Source organism: Asparagus officinalis, chromosome 5 (genome assembly GCF_001876935.1).
Source record: "Asparagus officinalis chromosome 5, Aspof.V1, whole genome shotgun sequence".
NCBI lineage: Eukaryota > Viridiplantae > Streptophyta > Magnoliopsida > Asparagales > Asparagaceae > Asparagus > Asparagus officinalis.
The window spans coordinates 123,391,019-123,408,746 of NC_033798.1; the positions used below are offsets into that span (position 1 = coordinate 123,391,019).

Consider the following 17,728-nt stretch of genomic DNA (forward strand, 5'->3'; position numbering starts at 1 on the left):
GACCGGCAATAGCAGGTTGCTACGACGCAGGATTACGGGTTGGGTGGCTGAGACGAAGTCGCCAGGTCGTAGGAGATTCACCGGTTAACCTGCTAGTTAATGGGCACGGTTAAATGTATCTAATCTCGCATTTAGAGCTTAGTTTTGACATTTTTGGCTCGGCCCAGACCAGGTGTGTGGACCAGGCGCAGCCAGGATTCAATAGGCCCATCTGACATTCTTTTTTGATTAGTATGTAGCACGTGCTTTGCACGTAATGCATATTAAGTAACGATAGGAGCTTAAACATTCGAAGGGTAATTTATTGACATTTATATTAGTTTTTTTCCTCCATGAATTTGCATACTTGTATAACTAATAGATTAATGATTTTTTTCATAAATGGGAGGTAAACTCCGTCGTAGATCTGTTTGTTTCCTCGAAAGAAAAGCAATATAATCTTCTCTCTCAATTATCACCCGTGAAATGTTCTTGACTGTGATACATTTAGGTTAATATAATCAATAGACTGACTTCACGATCAAAATTTTCACTTCCTCTATTTTTTTTTTCTTTTGATTTTTTTAGTGTTTTATTTTTTTTTATTTTTTTTGTGCATTTGTTTCTTTTGATGTCGACGGTGTTGGAAAATTTTGGAGGGAACTAGAATTTTTCCCCCAAAAAACCTATTTCAAATCATCGCAGTAACATCATGAAAAAAAAAGAGAGAAAGGATATTATGGTCTTCACATGTTTTAAACTCTTGGGTTTTGTGTTTTGGGGGCTCGGGGAAATATGGCTTTGCTTTTGGGGTTTTTGGAAGCGTTGAAAAAGTCTTAAGGAATGGGGGCAGAGTACTTGTAAGGAAATTAGGGGCTAGAAGTAATTTTCCTTAAATCATAACCATTCATTAGACAAATCAATGATTTATAATAATGTATCGGTTTTTCCACTACTTTTTTTTTATAGTAAAAAAGATCCAAATTCCAGAAAACCCTCCTTCATTTTTTATGATTATCAGATAACCTTCTGTAACTTTCATCACAAAAAGAAAAATCCAAATACTCGGTATCTGAAACAACCCTTTAAGTTTAAGATTTTATCAGAAAATCTACTAATATGGTACATATCAGAAAACTGTAACTTTTGCGTTGGTAAATAAAAATAGGCAGGGGGCTATTTTTGTCAGTGAAAATTATGTTTAACGCCATTAGGGAGTTTTCTAATGAAATCTCAAACTTAACAGTGTTTTCTGATAACACCTATCTTAAGGAGGTTTTCTAATATTTTGAAAGTTATTATCGGAGGTTATCTGATAATTGTCCAAACTTAAGAGAGTTTTCTGATATTTGGCCTTGATTTTGCTTTGGCTACTACTATCAAGATTTAATAAAGAGCAAGATTTTATAATGTGAGTAACACTAATAACTAATCAGATCGGGATCTATAAAATGGTCACGTGAAAAGGGTGTCACGTAAGTCTGCAAACTATGCGTTCATTATTCATAATACAATGTTTTAACTTCTTATACCACGTACGGCTACACTTTTAACTTGCAAAGGACAACATTATCCCTCTTATTTCTCCATCCAGTCTAAAAACTTTTTGTCAACAATCGTTGTTGAGAAATACCTTCACGTGACAACCATCTATGATCCATCTTATGTAGAGTTTCTAATTTTTGTTACAAAACTGGCATCATAGCTAGTGCGGCATAATTGAAACAGATGGCTTGAAAAATGAAAATATACTGTTTTCGAGATATTTTCAACAATAGAAAATCGATTGGTTTTATAACAAATATGTGTCAGTTCTATATTAGACTCTCAAATATTCATATCTCTAAAATTACACCGCCAAATATAAAGATTTGAGGGTTTAATATATAATTAACAAAGATGCGGGGGTCTAATATGATAAGAACAAGAGGTACAAACAAAGATAAGCATGTAAACCATGCCCACATGTTTCTTTCTCCACTTCCACCCAACGCCATAATTTAAAGCACTAACACTCTCTCTCTCTCTCAAAAAAAAAAAAAAAAAAAAAAAAACGAGCTCCCAAATCCAGACCTCTGGCAACTCCGATCGAGCTCGACCAACTCCGCCTCCCTCCCAACGTCGGACCCCGAGTTCCCTCCCTCCCTTCCTCCTCTGTCAACGTCACCCCTCCAAACTCTCTAGATGATGAACCCACTCTCACCTCCAACCTCCGCAAGCATCATCCCCAACTCAACCCCAAACTCCCCTTCATCTCTCCAACACTACAACTCCATCATTCTCACTCACACCAAACAAAACAACCTCCCTCAAGCCCTCAACTTTTTCAACAACCTCTCATCCCTCAACCTCAAACCAAACCAATTCACCCTCTCAATCCTCCTCAAATCCTCCTCCATCCTCCCAAACCCCTCCCTTTCCTTCCAACTCCATGCCCAAGCCGTTCTCTCCGGGCTCGCCTCTGACCCGGGCATTCGCTCTTCTCTCATTACGGCCTACTCTTCATTTGGCCTCCTACATTGTTCCCGCCGAGTCTTCGATGAAATGGCCTCACTCGACGTTCCCCTGTGGAACTCTGTCATGTCCTCATACACATCTCATGACCGATATGATGAATCCTTCGAGTTGTTACTGAAAATGATCAACGTTGCACGTTTGAAGCCAAATGAGGCTACTTATGTGATCATCATTGGTGCTTGTTCGAGGAGTGGAGAGATTGAGGTTGGGAGAATGGTTCATGCAAGGATGATCAAGGAGAGGATGGTTGATGATGTGAGATTGCGAAATTCGCTTATCACGTTGTATTCGAAATGCGGAGCATTGAGAGAAGCTAGAGAGGTTTTCGATAAGGCTAATTTCATGAATGTTGTATCTTGGAATGCTATGATTGGCGGGTATGAGCAGAATGGGGAATTTGAGCAGGCATTGTGCTTGTTCAGGAGACTAAATGGAGAGATAGTTGTCGTTAAGCCCAATAGGATTACATATTTGAGTGTGTTGAGTGCGGTTTCGTCTGTTTCGAATTTGAAATTTGGGAGGGAAGTTCATTCTCAGGTTATAAGATCAGGGCTCGATTCTTTTACAAGTATAGGGAATTCCTTGATTACTATGTACGGAAAGGTCCGCGATGTGGGAAAAGGGAGGCGTGTATTTGATAGATTACCTGTCAAGGATGTTATCAGTTGGAACTCGATGCTCGCAGGATATGCACAGAATGAACAATGTGAGAGTTGTATCAAATTATTCAGAGAAATGTCATTGATGAGAAACAAACTTGACGATCACACGATTACCATTGTTCTTAGTGCAATATCGTCTGAATTGTCTTCCTGCAAACTGGGCAGAGAGATTCATGGATATATATTGAGGAGATCAGTGTGGAAAGTAATAAATATATCTGTATATAACGCCATCTTAAGTACGTATGCGAAGAGTAATAGATTAAAGGATGCAGAGAAAATCTTCGGGCAGATGGGAGAACGAGATTCCTACTCTTGGAATGCGATGATGGATGGTTATTCAGTGAATGGTTGTTACACTGAAGCTATTGAACTCTTCATATATTTGCTTGACCAAGGCTTGGGATTCGATCATCTGACTCTTTCGATTCTTCTTACAGTCTGTGGGAGATTGGTCTCCATCGAATTAGGGAAGCAGATTCATAGTTTCACTCTGAAGCAACAAAGTAGTCTTTGTAATTCAAGAACCTCTCTCCTATCGATCAACAATGCGTTGATATCCATGTATTCAAAATGTGGCAGCATGGCCGACGCAGATAGGATATTTAGACGGATGAAAAACACAGATGTTTTCACATGGACAGCGATGATTACAGGATATGCACATCAAGGAATGGCGATTGAATCCCTCCACCTCTTTCAGAAAATGAGAAACAATGGCATTCGACCAAATTCAGTCACAATGCTTGGATTGCTTACTGCTTGTGCTCATTCTGGCTTAGTTGAAGAAGGGGCTCATTATTTTGGCTTAATGAGCAAAGAGAACTACGGAGAATCAAGCGTTGAGCATTATGCGTGTATGGTTGATCTCTTCGGACGATCGGGCCAATTTGAAAGAGCTGAAGCTATGATTGCAGCTGGAATCTCTAAATTAGGGCTAAACCAAGGCTCTAGCTTACCATTGTGGAGAGTGTTACTAGGAGCTTGCCATGCTCATAAGCAGCTCGAGACAGGCAAGAGAGCAGCAGCGAAGGTTTTAGAGATTGAGCCTGAGGATGAGACGACTCATGTACTGCTTTCTAATCTCTATGCTTCTTTTGGATTGTGGAGAGAAGCAGTGGAGATAAGAAAGAAGATGAGAGAGAAAGGATTGAAGAAGGAAGCCGGATGTAGCTGGGTGGAGATTGCAAGAAAAAAGCGTGTATTTGTAGCTGGAGATGTTCATCATAGAAATAGAGAGGAGATATACGAGAAGCTCGGAGAGTTGAATGGGAGATGCAAGGAGACTGGATATGTGCCGATGATTGAGCTTGTGCTTCATGATGTTGATGAGGTTCAAAAGGAAGAGATTCTCAGTTGGCATAGCGAGAAGCTAGCTGTTTCTTTCGCTGTATTGAAGGCAGGAAATGCACGAGTTGTTCGGGTGATCAAGAACCTTAGGGTTTGTGGAGATTGTCATAACTGGATGAAATTTGTTTCGAAGATTGAGGATAGGGAGATTGTCTTGAGAGATTCAAGAAGGTTTCACACGTTTAAGGATGGGAAGTGTTCCTGCGGGGATTACTGGTAGCATAAGAAGAAGCACATACTTTGACAGACTATCCACATTATATATGTTTTGAGTTCAACAAACTTTGAATTCAGAAATGATATACATTTCATTCGGTTAGAGATTAGAATCCATCAGGTAAAGGACAGGGGGTGAGGGATTTTTATATTCATGTATATTTTCCCTGCATGATTAAGAGTCGTAAATTAAACGGTACAGAGTAACACCAGCATCTTAAACCGCAGTTTAAACGGTACAGAATAACACTAGCATCTTAAACCGCGGTTTATTTGTGTTCTCACAGAACTTTATTACTGGCATCATAATAAACACACTTCACCGGAAAAGACTCAGCATGATGAAAACTCCTGAATTGATGCAATGACCTGATCAATTGAATCAAACCCGCGTCTTTCCTTGAGAAGCAACTTTGCAAGATTGAGAGCACGGCGCTCACATTGTGCACGCTTGCTAGCATCAGTAATTGATTCAAAATCTTCAACATGTGCTACCCCCACTATTCTCCTGCAATAAAAAAGGGATTTGGCAATTTGTAAATGCCAGATGATGAGGACAAACATTTTAAGTGCAGCAGAATGCATGAATCGTGATGCATATAGTTCAAATTTGTCCCAGAAAACACCAAGAAATAATTTTATCCATTTGAGCATAATAAGCTTTCCCCAGGAACAAAAGGAAATTTTTTGTGGAATGAGATCAACAACAAAAAATTCATGTGTTGTTAACTAAAACATAGTCTACAAACTCTATTTGTCCTGTTAATGGAATAAATTTGACATCAGGAAAGCCAGTTAACATTCAGCCAGATGTCAGTAGCAAAAGAAAAACATAAACATAAGCATGGAGGCATTTTAGCAAGCTATACTTCAGCCAGAACTTAAGGACCTAAATAGATATGAAGAAGAAATCTCTATTTCCTTTCTTAATAAATAAGAAAGTATGACAGGAAATAAAAATAAAAGCTGCAAGTTCCACTAGATGACCGTAAATGGCTTCTAAGATCTCAAAAGTATTAAGGTATTTAAAAATTTTCCAATACATGCAAGGAATACAAACATTTATATACGACAGTTTTCTAAAGTATCGAGCTGGTGCCTACACATTTTATTGAATAAGGTAAAATGTTTTCAAATCAAATGATGTACAAGTAGTGCGCTTAGCAAGAACTTTGGATATCAGCTCCTTTAAGTCATAGTGAACCTCAAATTCTTTAGTCCAATATATCTTTTTCCATGGTTACGCAATTGTAGATAACCCAATTTCACTAGGGTAAAATTTGTCCTAGAAACAATCCAATATGCTTTTAACACTTGCCCATCAGTCAAGGATTTGGGGGGGCGAGGTAACAAGCTAATAACCAATAATAACAGGTAAAATTTTCCCAAATCAAACAAAAATTAGCATAGAAAACAGAAAATAGATATATGTGAGAGAAGAAACCTTATCATTTTGGCAGAGCCAAATCCGAGAGCATCGTGAAACAAATCTTTCATGTACTTCTTTTGGACCAGGAGGTGCAGCTTTGTTGTGTTGTATATTGATGCAAGATAGGCCTCCCCTTTTCCATCCTGGTGTTTGTTCCAAAGTGAAATGAACTTGTTCTCAAAAAGGTTCCAAGTTTCTCTTAGGGTCGTCAAAATCCAATGCTTATATTTCTGCAGAACACATAAAACAACTCAATTCAGAGAGAGTACACAGTTTTGCACCAAAATCACGACCCAGAATTTATGAGAAAAATGGTATACAATAAAATGAAGGGCTGTAGATTAGTGCAATTGACAAAAGCACCACCGATAACATTTATCATACGACATATAATATGAAAATGAATAGTTTTTATGGTACGCACTAGCAAATCAATTTCAGAGAACCATTATGAATTTACCATTTGGTCAAATATATTGTGATCTTGAGGTACAGGAACCATACTTGATTGTATTAATTTATATGGTATGTACCTCGCCAAGAGCCATCTTTACTTAAGGGTCAATAAACCAGGGATAGCACATGGATTAAGGCTTATAGACAGAGACCATTTCTCTAACAACATATCTACTTGCCGATTCACTCAACATGTACCCTGAATTAAGCCAATATTATGGAAACTTTAATAATTACAATCCTAAGTCTAAGTCCATAGCATGCTAAATTCCTCATTTGCGGCAGCATATCGAGTAACTCTTCATGAGTCACATCCTTGAAAGCTGACAATAAGTTATGTTGACCTTAGGAAGAAAGGCAAAAAGGAAGGGGGCCAAAGAAGGGAAACAGCACGAGCTCCATCCTCAAATTACTAACGAACATGAATCAAGTCACAATCAAATTGCTCACTCACACAAAGTCTTAAAATCTAATTATCTTAGAAACATATAGTAGTAAATAACTAAGAATTAGCATAATCGATAGTAAGTTTATAATTAGCATCCTTCAACTATTCCTGTATAAATAAAATGTGCATCGAACAAGACAAAAGTTCGGAGTAAGAAGTGCTACTAAAATGATAGCATGAAAAGTTGCAACCCAACTGTAGAAAAGTGCCTAATACTAGAAAATAACAAAATGTAAACAGAAACAGCACTAAATTTGAAAATCAAGCTTAAAGAATTTTAAGATTAAAAAATTCATGTGTCTTTTCATGAGAAATTTTGGCCCTATAAAACAAGCAAATAAACTATATGTGCACAGATCCACCAAAGACAAGAAGAAACGACATAGAGAAATTCATACATACTTCCCGATCATTCACTTGATCAGCATGTCCATCTTGTGCAAAAAAGGCTAGAATTAAGTTTCCCAGATAGGCTCCTATATCAAACCCCATAGGTCCATAAAAAGCAAATTCGGGATCGATAACCTGGGTGGAGTCAGTAGTCACCATGACAGAACCGGTATGAAGGTCTCCATGAATTAGAGCTTGGGCTCTCTCACAAAACCTGCAAATTAAAAGTTGTGTAAGACAAGTAGGATTCCATGCAACTATCACTACAAAAACAAAGAATCAAGGGAAGTACAATACATGGATTTCAATCCAGCAACCTCGAGCTTCAAAGTATCATCATGACGAATTTCCTCAGCATCATTATCAAGGTAGGGAGAAGTCCAACGATTATATTGAGCATCTCTATATGGATCCGAGAAAACAACCTGCTCAGTGAGTCTACAAAGCTCTACGTTTCCACAAAACTCAGCAACTGCAAATGCATTAAGAAATGTCAGCAAGATGTTGATCTCGTTAAGTTGCACAAAACTAGGAAAAATAAATTTCAGGAGATATTCCCGCTAAACAATTTGCTCATTGTGTAAGCAAAAATAACATTACAATCAGTAATACCACACTCGTAAATTTGAAAAGCAACAAGGCCTACTTAGTGCTGCCAAATTTCTTTCCAGAATGCAAAAAAATATAGAACAATTAAAAAGGATTCAAATAAATTGCAGAATGCAGACAACAAGTCACAGAAGGAAATAAAAATATCAGAACAGCGAAGCTGAAACTGCAGCATATACTTGAACAAGATAAACTTGAATGGCTCTCTAGAGCAAAAGAATAACTTGAACAATTTAATAAAGTTATGAATAAAAAATGTTTCTGACATTATCCTCACCTGAGCCTGCTTATTGATTTTAATTAACTAATTTCATCATTGAAACCTTTTTGAACTGAAATGGGACAGCTATGAGCACATCTTAAGGTTGAGAATGCTTAACAAAAGAACTGACCAAGTCTCTATGAGATTATCAACATGATGTCAATCATTTACAGAGTGGTGATGAAATTCTAGTCAAGATAATCATGACCGAGAAAGGGCCATATGCTAGAGCCTAACCCATATGCTAGAAGCTTGATAGCTAACGGTGGATAAGTTGATCTATCTTCTTTTCCTTGCAGTTAAGCTCATACAACCCAAAGGTAAACCAGTTTTTCCCAGACTAGAAGAGTCTAAATGAAAAGGAAAGATTATATGATTTGATGTTGGGGCATTCAAAGGTAAGGCTCAAAAAATTAAACGGAACTACATTCTCATGAATCAAAAACCCTTCAGCATCATCTGGATGCCTTTATTAGCCATACACTTTATGCTACTGCTCTTTTCCTTTCTTTGTGAATCATGTGAATGCTTCAGATCTTGAAAAAAAGGATCCAAGAGCAGGTTGATCTTCTTGTGGAAAAGAGGGAGGAACATTAGGTAGTGCATGATTATTGTTAACTTCGAAGTCAATTATAATTAACAAATGATCTGGTAAAATGACCAATTCACCAAAGATTAAAGTTGATGACAACATCTATCAATCAATCTCAACATCTCTCAGTTGAGTCCACTGGTGAGCATAGGACAGCTCCAGCCTGCAGAAAGATGACTGTAAGTCGGGGCTCTGACAAGTTTTTTTTTTTAAGAATACAGACGGAACCTCCAGAATGAGGCTCTGGCCACTTCATTACTCAAAATGGACTGGTTATGAAGGGAAAGCCCACACCCTCAGCCCTAGAGTGTGGTCTCTGCTAATCAGGGTAGGTACATCATCGATAATATCCACACCACCACATATGTCCTTAATACAAACCACAGACTAAAGCAAACTTTCCGAAACTTGTGCAACAAAAAGATACAAAACAACAACAGCAACTTTTCTCATTCAATAATACGAGTTTGATATTGATATCATCAAGAAGTTTGATTTATGCATGTGATAGCATATAAATCAAGGCCTCAAGCTCAAACATGTAAAATTGCATTCATTATATTGGATTACTAGGAGAAGATATATAACAAACACATACCTGAACGTTTATGCTCTAATGTCGAACGAAATAAAAGAGACGTGAAGAAGAGTGTGTTTGCCATATAGTCTGACATGTGATCAGCAAGAAGTGGATATTCTACCCCAGCGATCAGTCCTTTTCTCAGAATAATATGTGGAGGCTTTAAGTAGCGCATGGCAATCAAGGACATTGGCCGATCAAAATGGTAAACTTCAGGGACGTGATTAGGACACAGGCGACCATGCTCTTTCAATGCCAGCGCTTCAAAATATGCACGCTCCTTTGTCATTGGCCATGATTCCCCTATACAACGAATGTATGGAAGCGCCTGATTTTGTCATGCAGGTAACATGAGATAATCCTGATTAGTGTCAAACAAGTTGAGGATGTAAAAAATTTCCAAACTAACTAAATGTGATAGGATGCAAGACAAGAATGTAAAAATATAAGAGTTGAGTTGTGCTATTGTTAATAGAATTTATGATGTGGATTCTATACACTCAAATTCAATTTTTGGATTTCTAAATTAAAAATCTATTCCATTGGATGTCATGAACTAATTACAAATAATTTTTTTGATGATTTCAAACGTATTTAGAGCAATTTATCAAGGCGTAAAAAACTACTAATCTTGTCAGAATTCTAAAACGTTGAATTTAACAATGAAAGATGTCTAGTTAAACAAAATCAAAATCATAAAAAAAATGTTTGTCGGTCGTTTATACGTTGTATTTCACATCCAACAGTGTGGAAATTCAATTACCCAAATTTTGAATTTGGGTCTGTTTTATCTGCATCTTGGATGCTATTCAAAAGTAGCACAGCTCAAAGTAAAATACGAAGATTTTCCTAGTGCATCAGCGTATTTATATGCCCTGCAGAAGCAAATAGATTCCTTCAAGACTAATTATAAACAAAAAGACATGTAACGTTAACCATTAAAAAGCATCACATGCAATCAAAATATCATCAAAAGACTTTTACCGCGGACTTCACCAGTTCCTGAAGGTCAACAAGAATCCAATTATACTGTCTCCTACAGAGAAGATTTAGGCATATCGCCCTGACACAGTAAATACTTGGACTTTCTTAAAATCTGGTCCCATGATTTTTCACCACTAGTGGTTATATGATTAACATCACATAATTTCTTACTTAAATCACTTGGGGTTCCCTGGAAACGTCGCAAGTTTTCAACTTGACGCTAAAATCTACTCCCGAACCTAGAACAATCTACCCAAAGACAAATCAATGACAATCCACAACAATATACTGAATTAAATTTACCTGCTTGATGACGAAAGAGCCATTTGGGCCAACAACGATGTACACAAAGTTGAGGTTCCCATCGCCAACTTCTTTAATCGTCAACCCCTCGACCTGATCGCCCAACTGCGAGCAGAGCGCAGGCGTCGCCTTTATGTACTCGATTAGGGATTCCTCGTTCAAAGTCCTGAACCCTTGAGTTCCCATTGCTCTCTACTTCAGACAGCCCCGATTAAAGAGATCAGGGAGCAGAGCGTTCGCTTTTTATGTAGGGTTTCGAGAAGTCCAGAGACCTGAGGATTGAGAGACGAAGACCTAATTTAGAAATCGGTCGAGGGCTCGAATGGGTTCATTGAACCTGGCCGTTGTTCTTCTCGCAATGGCGTGAAAGGTGCCGTCGAATCTGTGTAGATATTTAAACGGGTCGGGCTCAGAATAGGCCGTTAGAGGATTTAGGGGCTGTTTGAATCGGTAAAAGGGAGGAAATCTGTAAAAAATGTGAGTTTTTTTTAACTTTCCCCAAAATCACCTCTTCCCCAAAACGCCTATTAAAGAGGCGTTTTGGGGAGAAAGCTGCCATAATGACAGCTTTCCACCCCCTCCCCGAGGCAAAATACTCAAAACAAACAGCCCCTTATAGAGACGATTTTAGGGAAAAGCTGTTAAAAAACTGATATTTTGACAGTTTTTTCCGTCCTTTCCTTTTCCAAAAACCGGAACCAAACAACCCCTTAGATAAGTAAATAGTAATTTTGGATGGGGAAGGCACCTACGTGTATATTTCATGTGAAGAGCATTTTTGCTCTCTCAAAATTTAATTTTAATGGTATAATGACTCATTGAGTTACGCTTTTTGCGTTGCACGTAATCCGCTGTGCTAATTTTGAGTTAGTGTTTCAATTAAAAAACTTAGGGTTAGAATAGCATTTACGATTCATGTGATTTTCATGCGGAAGGTATGGGCTTAAAATCAAATGTTTCGTGTTTAAGAAGATAATGGTTTCTCTTCCTTACCTTCTTGCTTATAAATTCAAAGTGCATACTTTCATAAATTGTGTGCTTTGTTTTTTTTCCCCCCTTAATTAATTGATTGGTAACTTCTTATTTAACATGTTTTTATGCTAACTGAAAGTCAATGGATGATAAAGAAATTGCTGAGATGTTGGTCGAAATCAAGGTTTCTAGTTCTCTATTTCCAAATAAGAAGCACGAGCAAGTTTGATGTGATTTTGTGGTACTTCTGCTTTAAAATTTAGAATATTTTGATAATGATTTTGTACCCCAATGTGGAATAATTTAATGTAGAAACTTCCTCCTAATTCATTACAATCCAAAATGGCATGTAACCAACTATTGCATAAGTTCAGAACATCAAAATGCATATATTTATATATATACACCAAGAAACAACATGGTTAATTAGCGTCAAGAAAAAAAATGATTACTTCTTAGACGTATACGTTAACCCTGATTCTTTCTCACTCTCAATTCGTAGATATGCTTGAGATAACAAAGCAAGATGGATTAATTTGTCATCTACAAGATTTTTTTTTTAATTAATGATGATGAAGCCCCATTATTCATTAAAAAAAGAAACAACATGGTTAATCTCCAGAAGAAACAATTGTTTCTTACACTGCACATATATGTTAACCCCAATTCTTTCTCGCTCTCTCGATTTCATATATTTCTTCTTCAGTGCTCACTTCGGCTTCTAAATCAATTAGACATAGCTGAAATCAACTAGATTTTAATTTCTTCAATCAATTATACGCATGCGTGAAAGTGGAAAAAAAACAGAAAGGCAAGGAACGTTGAGTGATGTGACGTACGTACATAGCATTATTAAGAGAGAGATCGGTTACAAGTTCTGATTTTGTTAGCAGCTAAGTTTCATTCCAATTCAAAATAAAATAGGACGGCCGTACAACATAGTCATACTATTCATAGATGTGATGAGACACATGTAGAACCGACGAGAAATTTAGTGAAGAACAAGTTTTGGAAGCGCAGGAGAACTGTTTGGGAGCTGCGCGGTTGATCGCGGCGCAAGGCCGGTCGACCGCGAACGTGCACAAGCCAGAGTAGGAGTCTGGATTTGTCGCGGTCGACCGCGAGACCCATAGGCGAATTTGGTCTCTGTCGCTGGATCGCAATCGACCGCGAGCTTTGGGCGGTCAACCGCCAATCAGGTCAGTGTCTGTTTTATGTTTCCTGTTCTTACTGGGTTTGGTGTTTGCTATAAATACCAACATACGAATTATGTTTTCTTTGGCTTTGTTTGGAGATTGGTTGAGGATATTTGGAGCACAGAAAAAGGAGAGTTTTTCTGAGCAATTGTTTGAGGGTTTATTTGGAGAGGAGAGTTTTTCTGAGCAATTGTTTGAGGGTTTATTTGGAGAGATTAAGAGATTTGTTTGTGAGATTAGTTGATTGGTTTGAGATTGTTTGAGGGTTTATTTGGAGAGATTAAGAGATTTGTTTGTGAGATTAGTTGATTGGTTTGAGCGTTTGGTAATCTCAGTTTGTACTCTTCTTCTCTATTAGTGAAAACTCAATCCGCTTTTTGCCCCGTGGACGTAGGTAATTTGCCGAACCACGTAAAACTATTGTGTTTGGATTTGTGCTGTTGTTTTAATTTGTTTGGCCTTTATCTCGACGTTTGTTTGATTTGGTTCCCGAAGCACGATCATTTGGTTGTCCCGCTTCCGCGCCGCGCACAACAATTGGTATCAGAGCTCCAGATTCCAGATCTAGGGTTTTGTCTTGGTTGGAGGAGTAGATCAATTTGGAAGTTCGGCTAGGACTTCGTTTGGTGAGAAAGGTGTGATTTTTTTGGTAAAGACTCTATCTTTTTCAGTTTGGATCTATTCTTCATTTGTTCCGCATTGGTTTATTGGCGCTTGGGCTATTTGGAGGAGTAGATCGCTTTGGAGGCTCTTCGAGGGCTTCGGTTGGAGATAAATGTGGGATTTTTCCTATTTGTGGATCTCGTTGTCGTCGTACGGGGTGAGATCGTTTGGAGACTCTTGTTAGGGTTTCATTTGGAGGTAAAATTCTCTGCTTTATCAGTTTGGATCTATTCTTTATTTGTTTGTGCTTTGAGATAGTTGACCGAGATAGAAGGATTTGAGGCTGAGTTATTTGTTTATTAATATGGTGCATTGGATTATTGAGAAGTGCCATTGACCTGCATATTGAAGTCCTTTGAGCACGTTGGTATGAGCAAGGAGACCGATGTGGAGTTTGGCACTTCTATTCGATGATTAAGGGGTCTTCTATTTGGTGTTCATTCAGGCATTTGGGGGCCTTCTAAGAAAGCATCATTGGGAGGTAATAGGTATGTGGTTTTCACAGTTGGGGATTGTTCTAGGCATTGGTGGGTTGCAACCAAGTCCCGTTGGTGTGAACTTCTAGAAGCCCGCAACAGATTGAGGAAGTGTGTTGGTAGAAAGGTAACCCGACGTTCTGATTATGGTAGGGGTTCTTTCTTGTGTTTGTGCCGAGCTCACAACAATAGGAGACACTTCATTGGTGTGGAAACTTTGAGGCGACATGATGAGATGGCAGATTTGGGGAGTTGTTCCTTTCTGGAGGAGGATAGGCGTTTGATGTCGAGCATTGGTATTGGTGTGCAGGTATGACATGTTTGGGTCATCTTATGCATAGGTTGCCGACTGCTGCTTGTAGAGATTTTGGATCTAGTGGAGCTGTTTCAGATTTTGGGTTGTGTTGGATGTTTGGCTACAACAGTACTTGGTCACATCGAGAATGTGAGATTTGATCCGATTGCGCGTTTGGGATTCAGAGGCTTATTTGATTATCGGTTGGGAGCTTCTGATTTTGTTCTGAGCAGGTATGTCACATTGGACTCTCGACAGGTAGAGAGTGTTGATCAGGTCATCTGGATATCGCAGTAGGTGGAGGGTGATGCTACTCCATGTTGGGTGGAGTTTACTCCACATACTCCAGATCATACTGCATCATTTGGGATTCCAGCTGAGGTGACATAGATTAGGGATCATTTGGATTTGGATGCAGATGATATTGGTGAAGAGTTGCAGACTTTTTTATTTGTTTGAGGGCCTTTGGAGACCGTTTGGGTGAACTACGTGAATGCTTGATTCCTTGGGCAAGAGGATACGTAGGCAGTCCTTATGATGCAGCCGATTTGGTGAGTAGATACTGATGTTTGGGAGAGTGTTCGCACTCCCGTTTAGGTCTCGACTTGTTGTGAATTGAGTCCGTTGTCGTGAATCATTTTACTTCGTACTGGATGCAACAAGTGAGGCATTTGGTTTGGTCGGTGTCGGCTCAGTTTTTAAAAGAAACTTCGCTGAGGTGGAGAATTGTAGAATCGACGAGAAATTTGGTGAAGAACAGGTTTTGGAAGCGCAGGGGAACTATTTGGGAGCTGTGTGGTCGACCACGGCGCAAGGCCGGTCGATCGCGAACGTGCACAAGGCAGAGTAGGAGTCTGGATTTGGCACGGTCGACCGCGAGACCCTATAGGTGAATTTGGTCTCTATCACTGGATAGCAATCGACCGCGAGCTTTGGGAGGTCGACCGTCAATCGGGTCAGGGCCTGTTTTGTGTTTCCTGTTCTTATTGGGTTTAGTGTTTGCTATAAATACCAACATACGAATTAGGGTTTCTTTGGCTTTGTTTGGAGATTGGTCGGGGATATTTGGAGCACAGAAAAAGGAGAGTTTTTCTGAGCAATTGTTTGAGGGTTTATTTGGAGAGATTAAGAGATTTGTTTGTAAGATTAGTTGATTGGTTTGAGCGTTTTGTAATCTCAGTTTGTACTTGTAACGCCCCCACTTTCTAAAATACCCGGGAATCAGAATGTGAACAAGCCCGCAACGTATTAGATTGAGAAGAAATATACACTATCATTTTCTTTTTTTTTTCTTCTCAATCCAACACGCTAAGCGTCTAGAAATAAATACAATACGAAGTCACAAGTCCCCGATCACATATAGTAAGAATATAATGAACAACACAGAACAAAATAATACATATCACAAATAAATATCATCCAAGACATAAAAATACGGTCAAACATGACCTTATACAAGACTAAACAAATGAATGTTGAAGAGATACGAAATATACCGATCAAGCAGGAAAAGGAAATGCTACAAAAGCAAACTGAAAGGAATAACTAAGCATTGGTTTCTTCTTCTGCTTCGTCCGCTAAGCACGTATGTTGAGAATTCTCTGGCTCCTGTTGAACCTGTTCTTCCTCTAAGTTTGGCGTACACCAAATAAAATAGGTATACGTCAGCGTGCATGGCACACGGCAAGATCCCATAAAAGAAAAGAACAAACAAAAACCCAATGCGAAAAACAATACAATAACAGAAATGATAAAGAAACGTGCAACTAGAAATCCAATAAAATCAATCAAGTAACAAGTCGATCATGCAACTAGCAATCAGAACAATCATCCAACTAACAAGGTCATACAACTAGATGGAATTAATACTTAAAAATCTTCAACAAGAGACGTAGTACGTCGAGCGAAATAATCCAAACAAGGAAACCCTCATGTATATACCTTATGTCTCAAATTACAGATAATTAAATATTAACCCCGGTCTATGTATGAAAAGAAATACAACTGGCCTACGTCTCACAAGAATCCATAATCACCTTATATAACAATATCATGTAACTACCATTCTAAAAACTTACTAGTCCACATCTCACATAGAGTCAACGTTCATATTACTGGATAACTGACTGTTCACAAATCATCTATGTGCACCCAATACGCCTCTACACTGGATCGGTCAGAGGGCTACACGCAATCTGATTTCAACCTGGTTCAAACTCAAGCTAAACTCGGGTGAATATCAAATTCACGGACCAAAGTGACTACACTGGCTTCACTTTGACCCAACAAACTAACGCCAAGCTACACTGGATCATGGGGCGAGCCTGGAAGATACATCAACAGCTATATCCGATCACATGAACATAAACTTCCCCATCACCACTCTTCTCGTTTTTCTAAGTCAAATTAAAACTCTGGTTCACCATCTAAACTCAGTCAACACACCCACACATGTCACTAGGTTTGTTCATGATGCACGAGGCAACTAAGTCATGAACTACTAAAGGTCCTCAATCACAACAAGGAGATAATATATAAAACTAATTCTATGCAATAACATCATGTCATATCGAATGTATTGGAACAAGATCGAAAGACATGAATAGTAACTACGAAAAATACAGAAAGTATGGGCAGTGACTTGTGAACAGCATAATCATGCGTGTAAACCAAATTCATCCAATAAACTCTTTTAAAATTGTTTATCATTATATTAATTCAGAACTAGTCTTTAAAATTCATAAATTTATTTATTTAAAATAATATTTTTATAAAATAAACTCTTTTAAATTATTATTCTAAAATAATCCCTTTTGCACAAAGTAAATTATTTTCTCATTACAATAATCCTAAAATAATCTTTAAATATTCTATTTGATATTACTTCTTCCAAAATAAATTCTCTTAAAATATTTCTCATATTAATAGTACAAAATACTCCCTTTTACAAATTATTCTTTCTTTCAAAAACATCTCATAATTAATTATAATCTAATTTTCAACATATTCACTTATCAAAAATGGCTTAAAATACATATCGTGCTCGTAACTTCACAAATACAAATACAGCAGTATTTAATATCATTCATCAACAACCCACGCAGATAATCACAACTAAAATATGCAGATAATTTCTAATAAATATAAAATTCAGATCTGGGCAAGTGGAATCTTACCTCGGGGTTCGTCGAACGAATCGACGTCGACGGCACGGATCTGATCTGAGGGCGGGGAGTGCGGCGTCGGAAGGAACTCCGGCGAGGGCTGCGGGATCTCGGTGACGCTCGTCGACAACGAGGGGGCGGACTGGGACTGAGCACGGTACGGCGGCATCGACGAAAGCTTAGGG

The 17,728-nt window shown here is 38.3% G+C and overlaps 2 protein-coding genes across 2 annotated transcripts; one reads left to right on the forward strand and one right to left on the reverse strand.

Annotated features, from left to right (window-relative positions):
• On the forward strand, nucleotides 2,167-4,728 carry LOC109842546 (pentatricopeptide repeat-containing protein At3g24000, mitochondrial-like). Its single transcript, XM_020411411.1, has one exon. The coding sequence runs from the start codon at nucleotides 2,167-2,169 to the stop codon at nucleotides 4,726-4,728; it is 2,562 nt and encodes an 853-aa protein (XP_020267000.1).
• On the reverse strand, nucleotides 4,847-11,168 carry LOC109841089 (methylthioribose kinase 1). Its single transcript, XM_020409955.1, has 6 exons — nucleotides 10,778-11,168; nucleotides 9,509-9,818; nucleotides 7,745-7,919; nucleotides 7,460-7,661; nucleotides 6,169-6,383; nucleotides 4,847-5,232 (listed from the first exon to the last, which is right to left on the reverse strand). The coding sequence occupies exons 1-6, from the start codon at nucleotides 10,961-10,963 to the stop codon at nucleotides 5,058-5,060; spliced, it is 1,263 nt and encodes a 420-aa protein (XP_020265544.1). The 5' UTR covers nucleotides 10,964-11,168; the 3' UTR covers nucleotides 4,847-5,057.